Genomic DNA, 12,108 nt, shown 5'->3' with positions numbered 1-12,108 from the left:
CAATTAACATGAGGGTTATAGAACATTCTTCTTTCAGAATTTAAGTAAATTGCATGAAAGATGGATAAAAACTGTAGTTGAAATTCAAGCAAATGTTATGCATCTAAAGGAGTTGGAATAGATGCTCTCCGATCTGATATTGAATATTCCCAATAATTTAGGGTCAGGGGAGAGTGGTGTCAATTGTAACATTTTTTACTTAACTATTTTTAACTAACAAAAAATCCAATATATTATTGGTATTAATTGACAGACGAGTAAAGTAGACTATCCTCTACTAGAAAAAAAATTAAATACCTGATTTTAAATATTATTATATTAGTTATTAACAATTTTTGACAGTCGTGCACTTGTTACAATTGTCCCCACTTACGGGGTCAATTGTAACAGTTCATAAATTCAACTAAAACATAGTTAATTATACATATTATCATAGTTGTGATATATTTTTTTATTGATCAAAATAGTAGTGATATTTTAGGAGTAAAAATAATAATGAGCATTGACCTAAAGGGTTAAACTTTTAACTTTAAGGGGTTAAAAATGTTAATTTATGCTGTGAAAGGTGACAAATAAAATAATGCACATGCAACATAATATAAATGCTATAGGAAACTATTGGTGGTTCTTAAAGAGTTAAGTAATGGTTTGTAAACATAAGATTATTTATTTTCAGCTGTTACAATCGTCCCTTTACTTATTGTTACAATTGTCCCCAAGACGCCATTTCAGCTTCATTTGTTAAAAACAATGCTAGTTAATTAGCAAAACTAATCTTTTTTTTATTGAAATGTTAATTAAGGTGTCCACTTACATATTCGGTTACTAATTTTTATTTGTTTAAACAAAATTACTTTGTTACAATAAAATATTCTAATACCAAAAAAAGTACTTGCGTGACGGGAAAATATCTTTTGTGATGTAACTCTTTCAAAAGTACATAAAAATGGTTGCCATCGGGGGTGTACATGTAGATTTGTTAAATACACCTTGTGCACCACCTAGGAACCAAATCTAGAACCCGACACTCGAAATTTTTGCTCTGTTACAATCGTACCCTGTTACAATTGACCCCACTCTCCCCTACTCTTTGATAAGATCACTATTTGCTTTGATTCCTTTAAAAATGATATTTCTAATTGAAAAATATCCAATCAACATAAGGATTTTCGAACTGCATTCTTTTTTCAGAATATAAGTTTACTGTTTGCTAGATGAATAAAAACTGTATCTGAAATCAAGACAAATGGCAGATTAAGTTTCAATAACAACCACCCAATTCAAATCGCAATAATTCCCAATAATCCTGGAATGTATAAGAAGAAGCTTTTATCGGATAGCCATTTGCGTTTGTTTTTGAAAAATTAATTGGTTAATATAATTAAACTTTTTGAATTAAAAATGCACAGAGAGTACGATGAAAGAAAGAAATATTTAACGTTAGATAATTAGTTAAAGAATTATTAACGGCCAAAAAAATGGAATAAAAAACACCATCCGGACAGCTCTACAGATCGTAGAAATGCAACTACAGAGAAACGTGACGGGTTAAAAAAAAGACAGAGTTGATATTAATAGCAACAAAAGAAAAAGAGAGAAATGATTACATGTTGCCAGATAAAAATCTTGAAATTTATTTGAATTTTTAAAAAATATGAAAAAGCTATATTCCAGAAAGATAAAAATCGTTCCCTATTTGAACTGTTATTAACGAGTAAAATTGCTTTATTTTTCTAATTAAGACATACAATCTGTATTCTTTAGGTTTAAAAATAAATTTTTTTTTTGAAGTTTGATACAGATGATAAATTTTTTAAATCCAGGCTACTTTTCAGTATAAAGTTTTTGAATTTTTTCTAATACTTAAAAAAGTATGATTGTATGGTAAATAGTTTATAATTAAAGATTTAATTTATTATTCCTGCCAAGCATAATATATTAAACTCAACTTCTTTAGGAGATAAAGATGCTTTGTTTTAACTGTTACTTCTGCTAAGCACAGTTCTTTATATAACTAAATTCTATGTATCATTGCTGAGGTAAAAATTGTAGCTAGGGTCAAATCTCTATATTTAAATAATTTTACATAGTTGGATATAGTTGGATATAAGCCATAGTTGGATATAATCCGAGTTGATTTTGCTATAAATTTTGCTAAAGCAAAAATAATAATATAAAAGAGAATATAGTGGAAAATAATACAAAGAAATTTAACTATTACTTACATGCAATCATTACTCATAATCTCTTTTGTTTTTTCTATTAAAATGTGGCAGATGAGTAAGCGTCACATGTTAATATAATATAATAACGTCACCTATCATTTGTCATATAAATGAATGTCATCTGTTAAAAAATAACTAAATAAATGTTAAATGTTAAAATTCAGACTAGGTATTAAATGTCATTTAATATATGTCATATGGAATTTTGACATGTGACATGAGAAGTCATCTGTTAACAGATTGATAGAACAGTACAAAAATACTACTTTTTATCTGTTAAAATGTGACAGATGACATTAACATAAGAAAGTCAGCTGTGTAATAAATCACTTGAATGCGTATTGTTAACGTGTCTGATCACTCAATGTATCAATATACAATTCAACATGTTTAAAAGATGGCTATAGTTCAGTTGTTTTTGTTAAAGAAAGTTCTAAAGTCAGTCCTTATTCTGACAAATGCTTATACATTACTCGATTAAAAACATCATTCGTTTCAAAAATTCACAAATCGGAAAGAGCAGAAAAGATGTTTCATGCACTTAAAAATAGGCTCCCATTTTCAAGACTTACCAGATGCGACTGAGAAGGAACAAAAGTGATATGAAATATAAAACGTAAAGTTGCCAACCAAAAATAGAAAATAAAGGTGAGAAACAAAACTAGAAAAACCACGGTAAGGCGAGAGAAAAAAGAAAAACAGAACAAGAAAAACCACATTGTCCGAGAGGAGCAAGTCAGGGTAAAATGCATTTCCACTCGCTATGGAAAGATGGAGCGGAACTAATGTCGTTAACAAGGGAATTAGCATTCACATGAGTAAAACAAGATTCCTGGGTATTAAGATGAGCTGATGTGACTGGAGTGGAAATTATTTTGGCATTGTTGAAATTAAATTTTGTCCAAGATTCTAACAATGTGCAGCAATTGATGATTTTTCGAATTCTTGATTGCTAACATATCTATCGTGCTCCTTAAGTCTGAATTTTAAAGCGCGTCTAGTTTATCTGATGTATGCAAAATCGCACTGACGAAGAATTTGGTAAATTCCCCAGCGATTATCAAAACTAATATAGGATCCTATCTTACCAATCAAGTCCTATCCTTTTAATCTGCATTATCCTTCTAATCAAGTAATATCCTCCCAAATCTGTTTTTTGGGATTATTTATTAAATTTAAAGCGCTTATATAATTTACCGAAATAAAGTGTTAAGTTTTTGCGAAATAAGACGAATAACAATAAAAAAAAAAAGAAGAAGAAGCTTATTTTAATAGTCATCATGTATTTTATGCTATACACGGCTATTTTTCCAACCTTTTTATTCTTAAAATCAGTTATTTACAATTTGAAAAAAAGTACTATTACAATTATTAGTTGCATTTTAAACAAATATAGCAATATAAATGTTCGTACCTTGAACGTGCAAGTTAACCACTCTCACATTTGATTCTGCAACTTGCATGGAAACATTTTATTAAATTTGCAGCAAAAAAGTGTTCTAAAAATGTACCATGTTAGTATTTCTTAACATTTTCTTGTACGTGGCACGCTTTTAAGAAGAATTTTCATGATAAAAATAATGCTTCACAAAACGGTTATTGTTAACTACCATTGCTACCATAATAAACAATTAATTAAAACATAGAACGTAGATAGCAAGTGTTTGAGATAGCTATATTTACATTAGAATAGGAATAAACGTTATAAAAGGCTTACATTCTGTATAAAGTCCTCGAGTTTCTCTAGGGCTGGTATTAGGAAATTCTGAACAGCATCACTGGCGTTCCGTTGAATTTCGAGCCTAAATTGAATTAGAAAAATTACCTTGTTAACAGTTCAATCAGACATTCCATTGCAAAAGTGGGACTGTTTCAAAAAAGAACTTAAATACTACACTGAGAAGAAAAAATTATAGTCAAAACTGCCAGAATATGATAAAATTTACCGTGTTTCTGGGTCTATGAGAACACTAATAAGCACTGAAATTTTTACCAAAGCACTTTGATAATGACTTTTAGTAAAATTTACAACAAAATATTGTTTTACAATTAGCGTTAAAATTCGGTAATTTTTTCATGATGCCTTAGAGGGCGGCATAAAAACCATTTATTCCGTTAAATTTATATTTCAGTTTTGCATTTTTATTAATGTGTGGTAATAAGAACTGTAATTTTGAAAACTAGAATTTTAGGTAAAACCATATGAATGAAAAAATTACCAAAAGGCTTAAGTATGGTATATTTTGATTTTATTACCAAAGTTATGTTGTTTTTTTTTAAACCGGAAATGTCTTTACCATACAGTACGGTAATTTTATAAGAATTTTTATCTCCATGTGCTCATGAACCAAACAGAAATGCTTCTTTTTAATCTTTAATAATTTATCACAGAAAAAAGAATAAATTTATTTTCCCTGAATCATGGATTTGACTTCAAGTTTAGATAAAATTTTATACTAAGAGCAATTATTACCAAAAACCCTATATGAATCAGACACATTTGTTGTTCAATGAACGCAATATAATTTTCTTCCCTGCTCATAAATATTAGTAAGCTCTATAGTGAGATACAAATCAGGTTTTAAACTCGAATACTAATCTTAACAAAAACTTACGCTTCATCAGATGGTACTGTAGATGATATGTTGAGGAAAGGCTGATAAAAAGCGGAGTTTTCTAGCTTCTCGTTCTTAAAGTTACGGCGAGTTGAGGGCTGAAAAAGTAAAAATAAAGCTAAACATCAAAAGCTACATTAAACAAAAGTTTTCCAACATTAAAATTTCGCAAAAGTAACTGTTTAATAACAGTTTTTTACAGTTAGAATAGTTAAGAAAATTGCCAGCATAAATCACCATGTGTTTTAGCTTTATGTACAATTAGCTTTGTATTAGCTTTTTGTTTAACCATTTATGAGTAATATACATGGGACATCATTGAGTTTTTTATTTGCAATTTTCGTGTTCACCAATCAATTTAATAGAAAACATAATAGTTTGTTATACCCAGTTCACTTAATTTGAATTTTGATTCTCCTACAACGGTTAAAAATTTGTTGCGGTATCTTTCTATTAAATAAATAAATAAGAGTTATTTAAAAAAATGAGTGTCTTGTTTAACAATCTAATTTAATGCAGAAAATTATGTTAGGAGAGAAATAAAGACCTTCATTCTTTTGCTTCTATTATAATTAACGAAAAAAATATACATTAAATTGAAAAAAATTTAAAATTTTACGGGAAAAATTATTTTTTTAATTTGATTTAGGAGTTGTCAACTTGATAAACTCTAAGAAATATCGCTTAGCTGCGTTCTTAAAAGAGGATAAAACATGGTTGAGAAAGTAACTAACCAAAGAGTAGTTGCTGGAAGTGAAATTCGTACGAATGCCTTCTCGCATTAATTCAATTTGTTCGTCAATCTAGAAAAGAAAAAGTCGTTATTTTACAGCCATAGACAATAAAACCGTTAAAAAACAATAAAACATTTTTGAATAAATGCTTCTACCTGAGTTCCCAGAGCTCGATACCTCATTATGATATTCCAATACTGTTTAGTCACTTCTGGTTTCATATACTCCAACATATAGCGCATTGCCATTTCAGGATACCATAAATTTGAGACAGGAAATAAATAGCTATAAAGTTGAGAAATTTTAATTATTATCTATACTAAAAATAGCATCATTTAGTTATGACCATATGTATATACACTATGTAATTATCGTTAATCTTAATACATATTGAAAACAAATAAGAAACAACAGCCGATAAATTAGCTTTCGAATTCATTGGTTCAAGTTCTGACCCTTTGCATTTGGTATTATGAATTTATTTTTATGAATTTATTTTTATTTATATAGATGCATACAACAAAAGAATTTTAGCTTTTAAGTGCTCTAAAACGTATATAAAAGGAACGCTTTGGAAATTGTTTGGTGATGGGTGACACGATTTTAATGTTCTTATATTTTTTATCGTAAATATATATCATTATAATGGAATTATTGCTTAATGATAAAATTATCATTCCAGTATTATTTTATTATAATTTAAAAAATGTGTGAAAATAAGTATGCCGTAAAATAATCAAATTATCTACAATCATTCTCTTTCCTTGTATATATAATTTTAAAAATGCAAAACAAATATTCTTTTAAAAATTAGACTATCAATCATGAATTATGATCATTAATTTATCATAAATAATTTATTATTAATGATTATTAGTTTAATGAAATCATTTTCTGGTGGTCTGTTGTGTAGAATTAAGACAGATAAAATTAGAATCTTACTTTCCGGACATAAGCTCGTCCAACTTGCTTTGCAAGCTTGTTACGAATAGCTGAAGATTGTTTTGAACCATAGAGCCTTCTGGTGCACGGGGAAGCATCTGGTTTCCTCTTTCTAAAAATTCACTCAGCATGACCTGTCAGGGTGAAATATTTATAAAACTAACAATTATCTAAAATTATCTATAATCTATAATAATTGTACTAAAAGAAAAAAGTTTTAAGCCGTTTTAAATTTAAAAGCTTCTACATATTTTCTATTGTAAGCGTAATCAGATTTCCTTTTTTCTTTTTCAGGGTGACTAGAATTCACTTGGACATATGATTCACTACAATTTCAAAACGGAGCTTTCAAGTAAAGATGTAAACATGAAAATGTTACTATTTGCAACAAATTTTCAAACCATTCATCTTTGGCCTTTTTGCAAATCTGTTAAATGGTGCAAAACTGTGTTATAAGTCGAAATTCTCCTACTTGTCCCAAACCTCACACAAGAAACTTTTTTTTTATGAGGAATGCCAAGGTCTTATGCTAATACTAACCCTTGTATCCAAAAAGCACCAGTCAGGTGAAATTCTCGCTCCACTTTTGTGTGCTTTTAGATCTGTGGGTCTGGAGCTGAATCTTTCTGGAAAGTGTATTTTTAGACCAACAAAGAAGGTACCTTTTTCAACCAAGGAAGCACCTTCAAAAATCAGTTTGCGATGCAAATATTTAGTTACAAACTTTCTCCCAATTATTTTTGCTTGTTTTAAGTGAGCAACAGCCATAATTGTCAAAACAGTCTTGAGAAAAGAGATTTTGAAAAGAAAAGTAAGCCAGGATGCTCTGAAAACTATTTCTACTCCTCATAGAATATATATTTGATGAGTATCAGTACTAAAAATATTAAGCTTGGAAATTACAAAAGTTTAAAAAAAAGCATCAAAGATAATAACTTGGCGTGTTTTAATTAGACAAGAAATCATAATCTGAAACTCAGCAACAGAACGATCAATATCTCATACTGAAACACTAAGCTTTGGAGCTATGTTCAGAAGATTTTAAACACAAGAACATTTAAAAAATATAATTATTATTTACATTTCAAAGTAGAACTAACTAGTATATCATATTTTACTTCACAATTGGCATTGAATAGCTGACCCACACAGCGGATACGTTGACTCTTAAAGTTTAATTTTATAACTTTTTAACTTCAAACAAGTTTAACTCCAGAACTTTCTAACTTCAAACAAGTTTAACACCATAACTTTCTAACATCAAACAAAAATGAGGACTTAAAAGTTTCACTTACCAGCCAAGCATGGAATGGTCATGTGTGAAAAATTCTTCTGTCCACATTGATTATGAAAATTTTTATTTTCAGGAGTAGATATTTTAATAAAATCACTGCTGAATTCTAATCAACATAAAGTATTTATCGAGAGGACCGGACATCATTTAAATTACTTTTTATTCAATGCAAAGGCATGAGGCAATAAAATGATGAGCCACATTTTTCCTAAGATGACATTTTTACACGAAACGTTTCCTTGATATTGTTTCCAATTAAATTTTCGGAATTTCAACTATATAGCAATTTGAATTCTCCCCTGAACGTTTTGAAAATGTGGCTTATCACTGCATTTCTCCAAACCCTTCAATACTAGCTTAATATTAGAATAAAATATTCGAATGAAATAAACTTGGAATTTTTGTTTCAAATATATCTACTAAGCATTGGAGTATTTTCAGAAGATATTAAATATCGATACATATAAAAATATTATTATAATTAAAAATTTGTTAACGGACCTTTCGTTTTTCATATGATTTCAAACTGTAACTTGTCAACTTGTCGTCATATCGATGGTCACCTAACTCAGTAGCTTTTTCGGGATCATTTAACAAGTACATTTGCCAGTATTCGCTGAACATGGTGTTCGCTGATTCTTCTAGCTGATCGATTTCTCTGAGTTCTGATGATTCAGCCATAACATAATTGTATTTACCCGCATGCCTGCGTGTGTTAGTTTCCAGAGAAGACAAAGCCTAAAAAAAATTAGAGTTAACGAAACAAACACTTATCTTAAAATACCAACAGATACCATTTATCAAAAAAGCAAATATATTTTTGATTATCATACATTTTTCATGCATTAAAATTATAATCGAAATAAACTCCCACAATTAAAAAAATTTGTTGTTTACTTTACTGCAAATATTAAAGAAGAAAGTGGTAAAATATGTAGGTTTAAAATAAGAAGATATTTTCCTCACTTACCTACCACTTTAATTTTAGTTTCATAAATTATCGATTTAAGAACAAAATGTAAGTTTTCTAATTGCTAACAAAATACAATGAACACTACGAAAAAAAAGAAAAGGAAAAAGAAAGAGAAACGGAACAACCTGATTAACTTCTGGTCCCTAGTTATCGGATCTTCCCGTACTGGGACTCAATCTAACGGTTTGAAGGAGGGCTAAGCTATTTTTAAACAAATGAATGCTTAACTTTCCTGAAACTTTTGGTATATTACTGGTTTCGTGGAATATTTAAAGCACGAAACAGCATCATTTTATAAAAGTATCAAATAGTTTCTGTAATGCTTTTTAAACATATTATTATAAGTAGTAAGTCTCATTTAATAAAAGAAAAGTTTCTTTGGTAAAAAATCGGGGAGACATACCAACTAGAAATAACATTCACGCCTATTTTACGTGGTTACACGGTAAAATATTGTTGCATTTGTCATGCTAAAGTTAAAATTTCTAATTGCTCAATTTTATATATTTGCTTACATTTCACAGAATGTAAGCAAATAAAAATTCATTGATGAAGGAAACAACGATGATATCATTGTATCAGCAAATAAAACGACATTTAATCATTATAAACCTAAAGTTGCTTAAGAAGTAATCAATCGAGTCGATTATAAATATTCAAAGCAAACTCCACTATACATATTCCATATTTTAAAAAAAATCATTTTATCACAGTGTTTATTTGTTCGAAAAGTTTGGTGACTATTTTAAGTTAAAATAAAAGCTAGCGTATATAAACTGAATTATTATTACAATACGCAGTTATGAATTTCATGTTTCATAAGGTAACGCGTTAACAAGTTTTCATTTTTTTAAATCTTAGCATCCTTGTTACGTTTATTCTTTTTCTTCAGTAAAACTATCATGCAAGCTAAAGTTGAAAATTTCCTAACTCTTTAAAGTTCCTAAGCCAGGACGTTCTGTTTTTAACATCTTATAAAAAAAATTAGTGTTTAAAGATAATTGCTTAATTTTTCGTGACTCGAATTGAAGATTCCCTTAAAAATAGATATACATTCACTATGTGATTTATTTTTAAAGTAAAAATTTCTAATAGTGAGCTGTTCGAGTAAATGTGATCTGAACTTAGTTTTTCTTCTTCTTTTTTTCAATTATATTAAAAATAAATAACGTACTATATTCCGTTTCATAATCCATAATAAAGTCAAAATTGCAATTATTTAAGGGTCATAGGTAGTCCTTAGTAATCATATTTTGACTCATTTTAAAAATAAATATTCTCAATAAGAATTATTTAAGTTGGAACATAATTTGAAGATTCATATTCGAGGCCGATCAAAATAAATGAGTTGAGTAAAAAGCCCTATTCTGAAAGTTGTACGTATTAAATGATGTTAATGAAATTAATTTGTTTTTTCAAGAATTGTAAAACATATACCTGAAAATTATAAATAAAAGAGTTTAATATTTTCAAAATAGAGCAGATTGTTTATTTTTCCCAACAAATATAATCAAACTTATATTAATTGCAATATACATTTTTTACACTATTCAAGTAGATTCATTTAAAACTAACTTAATTTATGTAAGCTGTATACGTATAGCATTGTTCTAAATTAAAGGGATATACAAATTCCTGTGTACATTATTCGCACTTCTGGCCACATTCTCCTAAACAGTACAAAATATATACTAAAATAAAAATGAATAGGGTTGAAGCTTACTGCTGCATTTGATTATGATAATTCAGATTCAAATAGTAGCAATAATTAGGAACTACTATTTATTTGGTTCACAAACATTTCGCTCATCTCTTCTTAAATATGTTCTCATTTCCAATGGAATTATAATTCGAATTCTGATTGAAGTGTAATGATTAAGTTCACGTTTCATATAAATTTAGTTTTCTCATATGAATAATAGCAATAGTCTTTACAGTTAAGGCACGTTTTTGGTGACATGGAGGTTTAAATCTAGTTTTGTTCTATGCAAATGCTTTTTAACTACAAGCTCATAAAAGGATAGCTTGGGCCTCTGTAAACTTCATCGAATGGTAAAATTTGCTATTGGGTAAAACAAACATATAAGAATAATTTTTACCCACTAAATTAGCAAAGAGGGAAGTTAATAAACTAATGAATGCTAAATTTCAAAATTAATGTTTGTTTTAGTCTCTGACATAAGTTCTTTTTTTCAAACAACAAAGATTATTTCTACTAATGTCCGTGTCAAAATATGATTCAATACTATATTAGCAATCGTTAAATCTCTACCTTAATTGCTGCGGTCATTTTTTTCTCTTTTTTTTTGAGGGTCGAATGTATTTTTAAATTTCTTCCTTCCTTTTTCTTCTTGTATATATTGTTTCCAACATCGAATCAAAAATTTTTATCTAAATCTTCCAAGCAAAATTTTACACATTTGTATAAAATACTTTATATATTTGAACGATATGGCGTTGCACTACTAGAAATTTCTCGGAAAAATTGGTTAGATAACAATTTATTTCATAGTTGTTTTGCCATACTCAATCAAAACAATCAAATAACCATAAATAAGATGGTAATCAAATTGTTAACTGAGAGAAAAAACGTTTATTAACTGCTTTGACCTAATACGGTAGAACAACCGAAATTTTATCGAACCAACTAAGGTCACCTAATGAAGCCACTGAGTTCCCGGCAATTGCGTACATATTCTATAACCGAGAGAGCTAATCTGTCAGTCTCATGACCCGCAGAACTAAGGTTCGCATCCCAGCGTTGACACCACAATATCTCCTTTATTCCCTTCAACACATGAAAAGTTTCTAGTGTACTGCACGTCCTAATTTGTGTCTTGCACTCTCCAATTGCCCATTACCTAACAAAAAACCTTATCTCCAGTCAAATTTCTTTTTATGGTTTTGAAACCGTGCTAGTTGTAAATGGTTATAAAAACCGTATAGTTTTTATCCATGGTTCAATAACCATACTAGTAGTAAACAGTTTTGAAATCGTAAAGGTGAAAAAAATTTTACCGTAAACTTTACGGTTAATCGGATGGACAGGCAGCTGCCGGATATTTTACCATTATTTTAGGATGAAATTTCTGTCAGAATATAATTTACATAGGTTACACTCAGATTTAAATTGAAAGTAAGAGCTGTTAATTCAATCCAAAACAATGTTCTCAAAAAAGAAGTTACTTTTTTTTTACCAGCTAATGTAACATATTACTTGGAAAAAAGTGTCAACTCTCGACTTCGATAAGAATTGAAAATATCGGAAGTTGATTGCATTTTTTATTGCTTTAGCTTTACTAGTATTTATCTAATGCGACAAAAC

At 28.8% G+C, this 12,108-nt stretch overlaps 1 protein-coding gene across 1 annotated transcript in view; it reads right to left on the bottom strand.

Moving 5' to 3' along the window:
• The window catches only part of LOC107446098 (uncharacterized), a 32,845-nt gene that overhangs the window by 17,955 nt on the left and 2,782 nt on the right, over positions 1–12,108 (bottom strand). The window contains exons 2-7 of the mRNA XM_043051622.3: positions 8,312–8,548; positions 6,517–6,650; positions 5,730–5,859; positions 5,575–5,643; positions 4,841–4,938; positions 3,943–4,027 (exon numbers count right to left, since the gene is read on the bottom strand). Of these exons, the coding sequence (XP_042907556.2) occupies positions 3,943–4,027; positions 4,841–4,938; positions 5,575–5,643; positions 5,730–5,859; positions 6,517–6,650; positions 8,312–8,548 (753 nt within the window). The remainder of the gene's footprint in view (positions 1–3,942; positions 4,028–4,840; positions 4,939–5,574; positions 5,644–5,729; positions 5,860–6,516; positions 6,651–8,311; positions 8,549–12,108) is intronic.

The sequence above is a fragment of the Parasteatoda tepidariorum genome, chromosome 3, assembly GCF_982258835.1.
Source record: "Parasteatoda tepidariorum strain Cologne lab strain chromosome 3, Ptep-v5.0, whole genome shotgun sequence".
Classification (NCBI taxonomy): domain Eukaryota; kingdom Metazoa; phylum Arthropoda; class Arachnida; order Araneae; family Theridiidae; genus Parasteatoda; species Parasteatoda tepidariorum.
This window is presented reverse-complemented; position numbering and strand designations above follow the sequence as displayed.